Below are 15,986 nucleotides of genomic sequence, written 5' to 3'. Positions count from 1 at the left end.
GCTGAAGAAAGCGTCTTTTATGAGACGTCGCCAAGTGGCTCTGAAAATGTACGTTTTATGACCACAGCCATCATGCTGGTTAATCCGACCAGCATCCTCATCATCATCATCATCATCATCATCATCATCATCATCCTCATCATCATCATCATCATCATCATCATCATCATTATCATCCTCATCATCACCTGAGCAGCCAGCTGTTTGACCACCTCAGGGCTTAAACATCTCAGTTCTACTTATTTCAAATGTGAACGTCCTTGAACCTGAAGTCGAGCCTGAAGTCCGTCAGAGCAAGTCTCAAGTCTTCATAAGGACATTTTCGAGATGCAAGTCTTTCAGTTCTCTGAATGTTCATCATCAAACTAATGATGACTTTCTCATTTGAATATTACCCCTGAAAAGTTGTGTTCATGTTTTTACATTGATTATATAAAAACAAAGCAACAGAACAAGCCGGCCTGATGCCGTCTTATTATTTACTTCAACCTAAACTTGAAGTCTGACTTGTGAAAGTCAGACTTCAAGTTTGAGTTATTTTAAAATCTCAAGACAATTTTACACAACAAACTTCATCGTGAAGCCCGACTTTCACAAGTCCGACTTCAAATTGAAGTTTTAGTTGCTTTTCAATCTCGAGGCAAGTTTACACAACAAAAGTGCAGAAATGTTTAAAAGTCTCTTTTCTAAACGCAGCATACTGAACACAATGTGTTGCTGCACTTTTCTTTTTTGTGTGTGTGAAGTTTTTACTGTTTATAATAACACTATAAAATGCAGCTCGTTCGCAGCAGCCTTTACTTAATTAACACAATAAATTACAGCTGTTGGAGTGATGACGACTGCCTTGAAGTTGCCAAGGCAACGCTACAAAAAAAATGCAAGCGAGCAGCTCGGCTCACAGACCTTAAAAATTACAGTCCGGACCAATGAGTGAGTGCCAGAGGACAGATGAGGCAGACTGTATTAATCTGCGCCGCGCTCTACCGAGAGAAAGACTCCTTTGTACTCTCCTTTGTTTTTTGTGTTCGGCACCTCGACCTTCAGCGTCGACGTCACGTGATGATCTTGAAAACGCGGTACGCTCTCGGAGGGACGCGCGAGTCAGCTGACGATATTATCGCGTCGCTCGATCGACTTCCTGAACCTGAGTGGCTCTTAATCAGTGTTGAACGATTTATTTTTTTTTTTTTTTTTTTTTGTTCCAGAGTCAACATCAGCTTTTAGCCTCGTGGGTTCGGAGCGGCTGACACCCAGATGCAGAGGAATGCTGGGAGAGAGGACGGACGGACGGACGGACGGACGGACGGACGGACGGACGGACGGACGGACGGACGGACGGACGCTCGCGCAGAATGAACGAAAGAATGACGTTTTTTACGAGTCTGTACATCCGGGTTTTTTGGGCAATAAAGTGATAAAAGAAAAGCCGCCTTCAAATGCAACTTCGAAACACAAAGACGTGGCTTTGTTTGCATCTTCGGGAAACAAGAGGTGAATGTTTGTTTCGTGCTTTTTGTATTTTATTATCATTTCAAATGATAAATTTGTGGGCGGAGCTACAGTGTTTAAAAGAAAAAAAGACAAAAAATTCCACTTAAAAAGTTGCTAATATTACATCATCGTCTCCTCTAAGGAAAAAAATATAAAACAGGCCCCAACAAAAGGCAATACAAAAATAAATCCACTTGTATTAATGTCACTGCAACGCGTTTGAATCATTATTTGCCGGAGGGGAAAAATTCCACCAGTTCATCTGGTTGTGGAGCAATAGACTGACGAAGTGCAGCGCCGACACCGAACATTAAAACGTAGAACAATAACTGATGAAATAATGCCAAAACAATAAAATAAAAATAAAAAAAAGCATCACTTGGTTTGAACCTCTGACTTTATGGGATGTCTCAGTTTTCAAACAATCTTTAGTCACCAAAATAGAAACAAAAACAAAAAAATCTAGTTTTTTGGATAAATTTCTACATGAATTTTTTTTTAATCACAAAGGAAAAGAACATCATTAAAGATCTGATGAGACTGATTCTGCTTTACCACCTTGAAACTGGATCCGACGTGAAACTGGCTCTTAAGCAGCAGCACGATCTTAAAAAAAACAAATCCACCCGAGTGTGTGTACTGTGTGTGTGTGTGTGGTGTGTGTGTGTGTGTGTGTGTGTGTGTAGTGTGTGTAGTGTGTGTGTCGTCTCACCTGTGCGTTGAGGCCCTTGCGCTGCGTCGCGGGCGTGTTGGCGTAGGACGAGATGGACGAGCTGGTGTTGATGTCATCTGTGTCGATGTTGTCGCTGATGCCGCTGCTCACGGAGCTGCTGTCGTCCCAGCTGGAGACACACACACACACACGCACACACACACACACACACACACACACACACACACACTCATGTTAGTTACTCTCGCATGAAGCATGAAGTTGTCAGAACAGTTTTATTTCTAGTAAATATGTGTTTTTACACGGAAGAAAAACGTCATCTATTACTGAGCTGCAGTTTCAGACTCCCAAGTGAGTCTCTTCCTTTATTGTCCATCTAAACTGACTCCAACTCGGGTACACACACACACACACACACACACACACACACACACACACACACACACACACACACACACACACACACACACACACACACACACACACACACACACACACACACACACACACACACACACACACACACACACACACACACACAGGCTGAATGGGGTTGTCTGTCATACGAACAAAAGCTCGTCGGAGGGGTGACATCATGGTGTGTTCGAGTGTGTGTGTGTGAACTGTTCAAACAGAACCATCTGAACAGAGCAAACACCCCGGGAGTTAATGCAAGATATTTGTAAATATGTGTGTGTGTGTGTGTGTGTGTGTGTGTGTGTGTGTGTGTGTGTGTGTGTGTGTGTGTGTGTATGTGCGTGTGCGTGTGTGTATCCGCTCGGTTGCCGTGGGGGACAGGAAGCTCGGCCAGTTGGCAAACATCACTCTGAAAGGACCAGAGGGAGGCTGATGGTGACAGCCAGCGCAGAGTTGGCTGCGACGGAGGACACACACACACACACACACACACACACACACACACACACACACACACACACACACACACACACACACACACACACACACACACTAACATACACTAACATACACACACCAGAGCTGTTGTGTTGTCAAGCTGGCTTCATTTTGACAGTCATTAAGGGAGCGTTCAATAATGTTCAACCCTGTTGAGAAAGTTCTTTGACAACACAAACACACAAACAACGACCTCTTCTCTTCTGTTCCAGCCAACAATTCATTTCTCGATCAGTTCATCTGTCAAATAAATAAATGAACGGTTCCCGACTCAAATATATTCAATTTCCATCGTTGTAAAAGAGAGAAAAACGCTTCATTCATTTTCTGTCAATCAACTAATCAATCTATAAACAAATCAGTATATAACTGATATTAGCATATAGATTAGACCAGGGGGGCTGTAAATCATTTGAAATTAAGCAATATATTTGTCACGACAATAACTGATAGTAAATAGTTTAAGCAATATTAATGTTTTTTTCTTTCTGCAAAAAACTTTTTTTTTACTTCAGAAAATGAGCAAAACTCTTTTGATTCCCGCAATGTTGTCTGTTCTAATGACAATATACCGTATCGGAGACGGAGAATCCACAGCCAAAGTTCATGAGTTGACAGTTGTTTGGTTCAATCCGCAGCCATTTATATCCAGCACATCATTCATCGCTCAGGTTTTCGAATTTTTAAACAAAACAGCGCAGCTCTGTTCAGTAGCCACGCTTTGAAGTCCTGAATGTTTCCCACCAACGCATGAACAGCACATCATAATTGTGGCTTTGAAAAAAAAAAAAAAAAAAAAAGAAAACCTAAACAAAAACAAAGAATTTTGTTTTTTTTTTTTCAATGGCAAGAATCCCGGACTGAAAAAAAAAAAAAAAAAATCTGTTGCTTCGCGAGCCACAAACAAGACACAGAAAACACAACTTCCTCCTGGATTTCAGAATAAAACGCTTCAGAGATGAAAGCATCCGTGCACAGCGAGCGGTGCCGAGACACTCAGAGGGACCACAACTCATCTGTACAGCAGCGGGGGAGGGGGGAGGGAACCCCCTCTCCCTCCCCCCCCCCCCTCACACACACACACTCAGAAAAGAAAATACAGATATGAGACCAGCTGCAGAGGACAAGTAACTCACGACGATCCCTTCTTGAACGGGTGACGTCAATCAAAGCCGGCCCACACACCTGTGCGCCCTCACACGTAATAAACACGTCAAAAAGGGGATCTGACCTGGTCAGGGCGCGCGGGTTGCCGTGGGAACCAGAGCGCTGCAGGAAAACGCCGAACTGGACAGAGAGCTTCATGACTTCACAGGACCGAATACCTCTCTGTCTGCCTCTTTCTCCTTCTCCCCCCCCCTCCCCCCCCTGGCTCCCTCCCCTCCTCCCACCACCCCTCTCCCCTCTCCCCTCTCCCCTCTCCCACTGAGCTTCCCTCACTGTCTCGGTCCTGGCACTGTTCCTGGATCCTTTGTCGCTCGCTCGCACTGATGCTTCATCCCTCGGGCACAGTTCCTCTCTCTCTCTCTCTCTCTCTCTCTCTCTCTCTCTCTCTCTCTGCACTGACATACACAGAGAGAAACTTTGAAAGTGTGTGTGTGTGGAGGGATGGGGGGGGGGGGGGTGGAGGAGGGAGAGGGAGGGACCTGCCCTATACTGCTGGAAACTCGAGCTCCCCCCCCAACACACACACACACACACACACACACACACACACTGGGACTGTTAACCACTTCACTGCTGCAGCAATGTCGCACACGAGGGGAGAACACACACACACACACACACACACACACACACACACACACACACACACACACACACACACACACACACACACACACACACACACACACACACGAACAACATACACACACGCCCTGAATAAGCCGACAAAGAATCAAGCCGACAAAGAATCAAGCACATGATCACAGACAAACTGAAGGACAATCCTAGTCCCACTGTGTGTGTGTGTGTGTGTGTGTGTGTGTGTGTGTGTGTGTGTGTGTGTGTGTGTGTGTGTGTGTGTGTGTGTGTGTGTGTGTGCGTGTGTGTGTGTGTGTGTGTTGTGTGTGTGTGTGTCCAAGACTGCAGTTTCCCAGACAGATCCACCCCAACCAGCTGACAAGCCGGGGGTTAATTACAGATCAGGCCGGGGCGGCGTGGCGTGGCCCGGGCCGCAGCTTTCCCCGCTTGGCAAAAAAGCAGCAACCCGCCGCAGAGTTAACAACCCGCCGAGCCCCTTTACGGCCAATCAGAGGAGGCGGAGACGGTAACCGCCGGCTGCCCCTCCACAAGGAGCCAAACACGGGGGCAGAGGAAGAAGTCGGCATGGAATAGATCATCACACAGGGGGGAGGGAGTGTGTGTGTGTGTGTGTGTGTGTGTGTGTGTGTGTGGGGGGGGTTACATCAATGCAAATCACTAAATTATATAAAAACAAAACGTCCTCACTTAACCTCTCACGGGATCCAGTCATGTGGATATCTGTCTCCATCAGGGTATAATTGAAGTGAATGGGGATTTTAGTTTCTGGTGCTCACAGCGATACAAAAAAAATAAAACTAAAAAGACTTCCCGTCGGGTCAACGGAGCGTTAAAAGTTGGTCAGAGTGTGCAGTTAAACTTTAAGTGGAAGCCTGTCGTTCATCAGGATGACACCAGACTCTCACACTTCGCTAAAAGAGGCTGAAAACGGCCTGTAAAGCCGTCAAAGAGGAAAAGTAGTGGAGAAAAGAAATCAAGACATACCACAGGCGAAACCATCGGTCACACAAGCTTTTCTGCTTTTTCCCCAAAGGGGTCAAAGTTCAGAGGCCAAACCTCCAAATTTCCTTAAAGAGAAAAGCAGATTGGGGCAATGAGAAAACTAGTTCTCCTGCACAGGTCGGCCAATTGGAGCGTCTGGGAGCTTCCTGAGAAAAAAAAAAAAAGAGGCTGTGGCTGTGTTTGTTTAAACTTTTCTTGTGAGTGTCCCTCGGGACTTTTGGGTCGGATCGGTTGGTCTGTTGGTCCGGCGGTGCAGCACTGTACCCCCTCCTCCTCCTCCTCCTGAAAAAACAACAACCCCCCCCCCCCCCGCCCTCCCCCCCGTCCCACTCTGGCACATGCACACAGGATTCTGGGCCGCAGAAATGTACACACAGACATGCGGGCCGCGGCGGCGCTGTGAAGCAGAAGTAAGGGGATTTCCTGTGTTTTAGGGGGGTTTGTGGGGGGGAGGGGGGACGACTGCTGGTCCCTCGCACTGCAGCTGTAACACATAACCCCAAAAAGTCTCTGTCTCTTGTCTGCACTGATGGACCGTCTCTCTGAATTACAGCCCTCAGGAGTTTTTCTTTTGGTGTGTGTGTGTGTGTGTGTGGGGGGGGGGGGGGGGGCACAGATAACATCATGGACCAGTTGACAGGTGAGTTGTGTGCGAACAGAGGAGCCAGTGTTGTGACTCCCCCCTCCCCCCCCAAAAAAAAACAAACAAAAAAAACATGTCAGCACCAATCAGAAACAGAAACATGCAAAAAAGATTTTTTTTTTATTTTTTTTTCCCATCACTATATGACAAAAGATGAAAAATGTGCTTCTCTCGTTGACGGTTCATCTGTTTTCATTAGAACTGTCTGTTGACGATAAGGGGCTCGATAGAGTTGGATTCATTTGATACAGACAGCTGATAAAATACCAAAAGATGAATTCGTAGCACATTATTTCAAGAGAACGCTTCACTCTCAGAGTAGCAGGCTTATACTTCTGGTTCCTAAAGTTTCGTGACTTTTAGCTTTCAGGTCCATCTACTGACCAACCAGCTCCCAGTCTGGGTTCAGGAGGCAGACACCCTCTCTAAAGTTTCATATTCATACAGCTTATAGATAGGGATGACGCAGGTGACCCTGAACCATCTGTTAGTCCAGCTGCTATCGGCCTAGATAACTACATTTCTTTCAAATGTATGCTTTATTGTGTTTGTTTAAGGTTCAGGCTTCGAACCTCGGATGGGACTTGGTTTCGAACCTTAACTGGGACGAGGGTCTTTCTGTGTGGAGTTTGCCTGTTCTCTACTCCCGGATGTGTGAATGCGAGCGTGCATGTGACTGGTGACCTGTCCAGGGGAACCCGGCCTTCCCCCAAAGTCAGCTGGGAAAGGCTACAGCTTTCCTGTGACCCTGTTCAGGTATCGATAACGGTTGGATGGATAGATGGATGGATGGTTGGATGGATGGATGGATGGATGGATGGATGGATGGATGGATGGATGGATGGATGGATGGTTAGATGGATGGATGGATGGTTAGATGTTTGGATGGATGGATGGTTGGATGGACAGATGGATGGTTGGATGGATGGACGGATGGATGGATGGATGTTTGGATGGATGGATGGTTGGATGGATGGTTGGATGGATGTTTGGATGGATGGATGGTTGGATGGATGGTTGGATGGATGGTTGGATGGACGGATTGTTGGATGGATGGACGGATGGTTGGGCGGATGTATGTATGGTTGGTTGGATGGACGGATGGATGGTTGGACGGATGGTTGGATGGATGGATGTTTGGATGTGTGTATGGTTGGATGTTTGGATGGATGGTTGGATGGTTGGATGGATGGTTGGATGGATGTTTGGATGGTTGGATGGATGGTTGGATGGATGGATGGTTGGATGGATGGTTGGATGTTTGGATGGTTGGATGGATGGTTGGATGGATGGACGGATGGTTGGGCGGATGTATGTATGGTTGGTTGGATGGACGGATGGATGGTTGGACGGATGGTTGGATGGATGGATGTTTGGATGTGTGTATGGTTGGATGGATGGATGGATGGATGGTTGGATGGACGGATGATTGGATGGTTGGACAGATGGATGTATGGTTGGATGGATGAATGGATGTTTGGATGGATGGATGGATGGATGGATGGATGGTTGGATGGATGGTTGGATGGACAGATGGATGGTTGGACGGATGGATGGATGGTTGGATGGACGGATGGATAGTTGGACGGATGGATGGATGGTTGGATTTACTACTTTCTTTTCTTGCTGTGTATTCTTTCGTAATTGTATTAAAAAAAAAAAAAAAAAAAAATTCTTTATGACATTTTTTCTTGAAGATGTTGTGAAAATAATTTCAACTGAAACGCAAAAACAGACATCCACCGTAAATCAGGATATTTGTTGTGGGAATACACAGAAATATAACAGAAATATACAACAGCAGATGTTTTCCCAGGTTAGTGGAAGTTTTGCCAGTTTTTATAGTGTCAGAGAAACTTTATGACGTCTCATAACAGTATTTATACTTGCAGCTGCTTATTGCCTCAGGGTTCAGAAAAATATAATTCAGGTTTTGAAGTTAGTAATAATACAGGCGAGCTCCTGGTAATTCAGATCCGAAGTATGATATGATCCCGGGTGCCTTTATTACTTGTAATGGATTGATTGAATGTAATGTTGTTGTTTTTTTTTTATCCTCATAAAGTTTCCTCAACAAAATCCACAAAAAAAAAAAAACAACCAGAACCTGAATAATGTTTTGAAAAGCGACAACAGTCGGGACCAAATGGACATAATGTGAGGATGAGGGAGGAAGGAGGAAGAGGAGCGGACGCCGGGACCCGGCACATTCCGGGCCGGAGCCCAGGAGCCCTGTGGTACGAAAATGACACAGCTGTCCCTGCAGTGACGAGGACGGACGGGACGGGACAACACACTCAGGAATGTCTCTCCCTCGCCCGTGTCTGGTCCCTTTGTCTCCTGTTCTTGGGAAAACATTTGCTATCCGCGCTCCGTGAATCTATCAAAGCATTTCGATCCCATCCGGCTGCCTCCCGTTCACACACACACACACACACACACACACACACACACACACACACACACACACACACACACACACACACACACACACACACACACACACACACACACACACACACATTTCCTTTCACTCAACTCTTCTCTCTGTGTGTGTGTGTGTGTGTGTGTGTGTGTGTGTGTGTGTGTGTGTGTGTGTGTGTGTGTGTGTGTGTGTGTGTGTGTGTGTGTGTGTGTGTGTGTGTGTGTCCACACACACTCCCTAAGGGAGTGTGTGTTTACACATCAAACACACACACACACACACACACACACACACACACACACACACACACACACACACACACACACACACACACACACACACACACACACACACACACACACACACACACACACACACACACACAAAGTCTTCACACATGTGACACGAATGCAAAAAAAAACAACTCGTGCAACAAAATGAGAAATTTAATAGACTACTGGCAATTTGTGGAATTTTGTCTCACGTGTGTGCCGCCACTACGTAAACACGCCGCAGACAAACCAACCTATGTTCGCCTCGATGCTGGAATGAAACACGAGGCTGGAGCTCCTGCCGCTGCACTTGTGCTTTAGGAAACGGGCTCGTCGGACCCCCGGAGGCCAAAAAATAAATAATTTCCAGTCATGTTGGGGAGCAGCTACAATGTGAAGGCACTTTTTTTTTTTTTCCCCCACAATCCTCCTTTTCAGGACTTCAAAACCTTCTTTGAAAGCGTCTCCAGATGACAGATGACGATCCATTTGGATCCTCTTTTTTTTTTTTTTTTTCTTTCACATGCTCTCAGTTGCATCTCAGTTATTCCATTGAATTAAAAAAAAAGCGAAGTTGTCGGTGTAAAAGCACGAGTAATCCTGAATATTATACGTCAGCTTTACAGGACGGATGGAAAAAAATAATAATACAAAAAAAAAAATTAATAACTTGGACTGGATATTTGGTGACAACAGTTCAGAAGCTCAATACTGTTTTTGAGCCCGAGCGTATTTCCGACTACAGACTACAGATAAAGAGAAAATGACACGGTACCGCTTCCTCCAGCTCCTCAAACATCTTTGGACAGGTTCCAGACTCTCAATTCATAAGTCTTCACACTTAAATACATATTTCGACTTCGCTTCACTTCCATCTTTTTCCTTCCCTGTGTGGTTCAAAGCAATACAACTTTCATAAAGAGGATATATTGGGCAGATTCTGTCTTAGTTTTAAATATTTCATTCGGTGTCAACATCATGTAGCTTTCACGAAGAGCTGCTACAGAATATGATGTTTTCCAACCTTAAAGCTACTTAACCGCGTTAAAAAGGGGTTAAAAAGAGAAATGAAAGTGACATTTTCTCCGGTGAAAGAGACCCTTCGCGGCTTCTGGGACAAATAACGTCGCCACCTGTTTCCCGTCCGCACGCAGACTTCTGTCCCCGAGCCTTTTTCCCCGCAGCTCACACGGAGACGTGTGGATAATCAACTTCATCCGTTAAAGCTGCGACCTGCACGAACCCCGCTCCCTCGCTTTCCATCGCTTATGGAAACCATCGGTCGGGGAGAGGGGGGGGGGAGGTACGGAGGATTGAGACTCACCCTGAGCTGACGGTGCCACCGACCAACAAGTCCAACAAAGCTCTGCTCCTTTGCTCTACTTTCTCCATTTACCGTTTCCTTCCAAGTGGCCTCCCGGTTCAGATTCCAGACCGGACCGAGCCTTTGACCTCTTTGTTTCCTTTTTAATAAAAAAAAAAAAACAACAAAAAAAACCTGCTGGCTCGGCGTCTCGTTCAGCCGGCGGAGGGTCGTATCCTTTGCAGACGTCCCCGGTTTTGAACGTGGCTGCAACCTCTGTCGCATATCAAGCTTCTTTTTTTTTTTTTTTTCCTTCTTATTGTTCTTCCTCTCTCCGCGGTATCATTTTCTACATCTCATTGCTCTGAGATGAGTAATGAAGCAAAGAAACTGGATCGAACAGACCGAAGAAAACAAATTTGCGAGTGCACGGACCCAAGAGGAGAATTAAAAGAGAGCGTGCGTGAATTTACCTGAGCCCCACCCTCCTCAGTGTGTGCGAGCGTATCACTGTGTGTGTGTGTGTGCTCTCTGAGGAGAGGCAGGTGTACTGGTTCGAACCCCCGGGGGTGGCCTACTGATACAGTCTCCATGGCAACTGAAACATAATTTCTCTCGGGGCTCCATCTCCGTTCGCTTCCCCCGTCTCGCGACATACGTCCCGGTTTTCCTCATCTCGTTTGCAAGTAAATCGACACCCAGCCCGACTGAGTGCCACCTCCTCCCACCGAGTCCAAATTCAGGCCGCGGCTTCCTCCGGACCGTCGGGGGTCGAAGATGCCAGCGGGACTCGGAGATACGACTGAAGGGACTAAGCCGGAGATATTCAGCAGCGTAGGTGGGGGAGCTTTCCGCGACAGCTGGGTTTACGTTGCGCGGGGAACTCGTTTTGACCTCGTACATCTCCGATCGATACGGCAACAGATGCAGACGGTCTCTCCCCTCCATGAGAAGACCAAGTTTAGAGTCACTTGTCACTGTTTTTTTTTTATTTCCTTCATTTTTACCGGCAATATTTGTCAAATTTATGTTGAAATTATTCACTTTTTGGAGCTTTTTTTTTTTTTTTTTTTTTTTTTTTTAATTCTCTGAGCTGAAGTTCAACAAAGTCAACATGCAAAGACAGTAAAGCTCAGATCTGGATTTCAAACGCCATTTAACGTTCGGAAGAACCAGAAAACTGTTCATAAACTAAGTTCGAGTGACTCAGTGCAGGATTATTGGATTTTCTTCAGGCTTATGTGGTTTGAGTCTCTCTTGGCTCTACGCCGTCCCGTGAAAATGAGCCAAATTTCAACGTTTTTTTTTTTAAACGCTTAACAAAACTGCCGCCATGTTTTCTTGTCACAACCACGGATACGCAACGCTGGGGTGTTAAACTCTGCGAGAAAAATGTTTGATACCAACCAAATTCCTCTTAAAAGAGAGAAAGAACGAGGAGAAACTTGAATCCAAATCCTCGAGGAAAGGCGTCTCCGGCAACAACAACGGAGCTCCCTGATAAACTTTTTAAAAACTTTACAACCGAAATTTGGGCACTTTCAGCGAAACCAGTTTCACCTCCTAAATAAGAGATTTCATTTCTTCATAATGGAAAATGAAAACGAAGCCGACGACCGCAGACGGTTTCGGTGAGTCCATGTCCGGCTCTCTGCTGTCACTAATCCCGGTAACTCAACACTGACTCAGCCTGCACCCTCCTGCCCATCATTAACCAAACACTCCTGGTATTCCAGAGCGTAGCCGAGATCCAACACGCACACGCACACGCACACGCACACGCACGCAGCAGACAGGGTCAGGTGTTGGAGAAGTCCTGAAGCAGCTGTGGTCGGCAGTGACCGGTCGTCGCCGAGCGGAGACGGCATGAACGCTGGAACGGTTTGAAGCTGTGTTCCTGCGTGTTTGTAATTAGCGTACGCATTTTATTTATTTTTTTTACTTCTGGTTGTATAACAGGAGATAAAAAAAAAAAAAAAAATGCTGCTGGCAGGACAGGAGCATAGCGCGGGGTGGAGAGAGGGGGGGGGGGCCTCATCCTGCAATTATTATTACAGCGAGAGCCTCGAGGCAAACCGCAATATTGACTCTGCTGCTCCAGCAGAAGGTGAGGGAGGGGTTTGGGGGGGGCAGGTGGAGGTGGAGGTGGAGGTGAGACAGGCAGGGAGGCATCGGAGCGCCAGGTGTTGTTGGTAGCCGAGGAGAAGGGCTGATAAGGGAGCGTTGAATCTCTTCTCTTCCTCCACCTGAGGGCCAACAGGGAACCTGCTCAAGTCCAGACAGGAGAGATAACATATTGGGGCTCGGGGCGTGTGCGTGTGCGTGTGCGTGTGCGTGTGCGTGTGTGTGTGTGTGTGTGCGCGTGTGCGTGTGCGTATAGGAAGTGTGAGTCCCTGAGTGGCGTAACACGTTTCGTCGGGTGGGATTACAGCCCTCTAGAAATCAACAACAGGCGCTTCCAGTAAACACAAAATCCAAACGACATCCATCAGACTCGCCGTCGGAAACGGATTCCGCTGAATAAAGGTCGATAAAAACACCGAATCGTGTTTCGCTCCGGGCGCGGATACCAAGACAAGAAGCCGGTTTAAATGATAAATTCGCCGGTTTGACTTCAACTGACGCACAAAATGGTTGTTGTTGGTTTTTTTTTTTTCAACTCTTGGCAGAATCGAATTACACAATTCACGCTGCAGCAACGCGGCCTCGCCGGCATCCGATTGGCCGACGCGGCTATATTTTGTGTATACAGTCTGCGTACAAAAACTACTTTGTAATCCGGCGGCTAAAAGGTAACGAGGCCGACAACAAAAAGGTACCGGGCTGAGTGACAGGCTGCTGACGGCGGGTGTCCGTCGGCGGAAACGACGGCGTCGTGGCGTTTTCGCTACCTTCACTTTGAAGCTCGTATCCTGGTCGTCATAGCGGCCGACCATTCGCGCTTGACGTCTTGTGTTTTTCTTCAGGGCCGTCGAGGCTATCCGAAGCTCTCGTCGTTTCATTTCACACTACTTACAGATTTTGTATATTAGCCTCAGTATAAAGGGGAAATTGCTTGGTTTTCACCCGTATCCCACCAGAAGGTATCGGCAGTGATGATGTCGTTTTTCTAAATAGTTGCAACTGCAACAAATGTCTCGCGTCGATTTAAAAACCTCAAATTGTGTTGTCGACAGACCTCCTGTTTGCTGTGTTATTTCTTTAAAATCAACACGATCAAACATCTTGTCTTTTCGATGTCTCTTCTCGCGGCCCGAACAAAAATTCACATTTCTTGTTTTCTGCAATGGCTTATCTCTTGTTTTTTTTTTGTTTTTTTTGTCATCATGCTTCACGCAGATACCGAGCAAGACGAACGCAAATGATCGTGAAATCCTCCCGAGTGCTGAAAACATCAGCCGGGATCTTCGTTAACACCGATTCATGTGAAACGCAGTCGGCCATCGGTCTCAAACAAACTGTCGTTTGTGCGGTTTCTTTGTGTCACGTCGCTCATTTGGGATGAAGTAATGATATATTCAACGCCTCTGAGAGAAGAGAGGGAGGAGGGAGTGTGTGTGTGTGTGTGTGTGTGTGTGTGTGTGTGTGTGTGTGTGTGTGTGTGTGTGTGTGTGTGTGTGTGTGTGTGTGTGTCTCTTCTCTCCGTTGGTTTCACACCACAAAGACCTTTTCCTTTGTCTGCCTAAACAAAGACGAGTCAAACCAGAAGACGGACCGTTATAGATTGCTTCCTCTTTCTCTCTCCAGCCACGGGAGATAAGCATGCTCACACACACACACACACACACACACACACACACACACACACACACACACACACACACACACACACACACACACACACACACACACACACACACACACACACACACACAGTGTCTCCAGTCTCCATTGTCTCTGCTTATGTACTCAGCCTCCTCGCAGGTCCTGTTGTCCCGTGACTCATGTTGCTCCCCTGCACCGCTTTAAAACCCTCTTGACAGTTGGTGGAACTAGTTTTTTTTAAATTTGATTATTTGGGGCATCGGTCGCCGCGGCGACAGATCCGACTCCTGCTGTTTCCTAATTATCAGAATAAGCGCCGTGTTTTCGCTCCCTCGTTAGTCCTGGTTTTCGGTCTGATCCCGGTACAGAAGGGCTCAGAGGTTTTTGGTGGAACGCTCTTAACTGTGAACCTCGACCCCGCCTTTGAAGCCCGTGACCCCCTCGTCCGCGGGGTCGCCACGGAAATCCACCCCCCCCCCCCCCCACACACACACCCGATGCCATGCTTATATGGAGAGGGGCTTAATCAGGCTGAGTCAGCATAGCTTTTGCATAATATGGTTTAACTATTTGTTTAACAAAAGCACTGCTGTATCCAACAGTGAAACTTATTAAGTGTGAGCACAGATCGTTCCACTCTGATCACCTTCACATGTTTTGACCCAAATGCAGCGGAGGAAACTAGTTTGTTCCCTTTCTCTGTTTTGTTGCTGTTTGTTTGTTTGTTTGTTTGTGTGTTTGTTTGTTTCTCGCTTCTGAATGTATTTTCTGTTGTAAAGTTTTACTTGTATCTCTTATTTCGGGTTCATTTGTTGTACCGAGTACGTTTCACCTTCAACTGTTGGAGACGCGAGCAGAGAGAAAGGTGCTCGCCCTCCTCCACCTGCACAGAACTGCACCATTAACCCCACCCCCACCCCCCCACCCACCCCCACCCACCTTCATGATTTAAATTAGCCTCATCTTTTTACCAGAGAAAACCACTCGCCCTCCGGCCTCCGTTTATTATGCTAATATATTTTATCTGCTCCTTCCCTAACTCGCTTAATTAATCCCAAAGTAAAAGCAGTGTAAGCACATTTATCAGACATTCCTTCAGGGGGGAGGAGGAGGAGGAGGAGGAGGAAGGGAGTCACCTCATCCCCTCTCTGTTTTTTTTTAAAATTTTTATAAACCTCCCTCTCTAATCTTACGAAACCTAAAAATTAAGCCGTCTGAAGATCATGAAAGGGGAGTAATGTTAAAGTTTTCTGGAGAAAAAAAAAACATAACATCTGCACTGCTCGGTCAATTAAAAGACATGAAAGCGGGAAAAATCAAACGGAAAAAAAAAGAGGAGCGAAATCCCCCCGACTTTTATCATTTAATTACTTATACTCGCTGCACACTTTCATCAGAAAACACACCAAAAAAAAAAATGAAGAGGTGAGCTGGAGGGACGGGGGATGAGAGGGGAGAGATGAAAGGTGAGGAGGAGGACAGTGTGTGTCGAGCTCCACCAGTTTAACTTGTGTGCGCGCGCGCGCGTGTGTGTGTGTGTGTGTGTGTGTGTGTGTGTGTGTGTGCAGGGTAAAAGACACCGAGAGGGCAAAAGGTCAAAAGTCTGGAAGACAGGAAATTAGCCACACCTGAGGATTTACGGATGAAGGGCGGCTCGGAGCGCTCAAAACTACTTCAAGACACAACGGCTTCTCTGTAACTGAGGCTCAAATAATCACAAATAAATT

General features: G+C 46.5%; 1 protein-coding gene across 1 annotated transcript in view; it reads right to left on the bottom strand.

Moving 5' to 3' along the window:
- nav2a (neuron navigator 2a) overlaps positions 1-15,986 on the bottom strand; it is a 111,979-nt gene that overhangs the window by 28,202 nt on the left and 67,791 nt on the right. The window contains exon 13 of the mRNA XM_069705406.1: positions 2,207-2,336. Coding sequence (XP_069561507.1) covers positions 2,207-2,336 — 130 coding nt within the window. The remainder of the gene's footprint in view (positions 1-2,206; positions 2,337-15,986) is intronic.

Source organism: Brachyistius frenatus, unplaced genomic scaffold, assembly GCF_029030835.1.
Source record: "Brachyistius frenatus isolate BFR_SWC_R1_liver_20210118 unplaced genomic scaffold, ASM2903083v1 Contig_56, whole genome shotgun sequence".
NCBI lineage: Eukaryota > Metazoa > Chordata > Actinopteri > Embiotocidae > Brachyistius > Brachyistius frenatus.
Note: the sequence above shows the minus strand (reverse complement) of the source record. Positions and strands in the feature narration are given on the sequence as shown.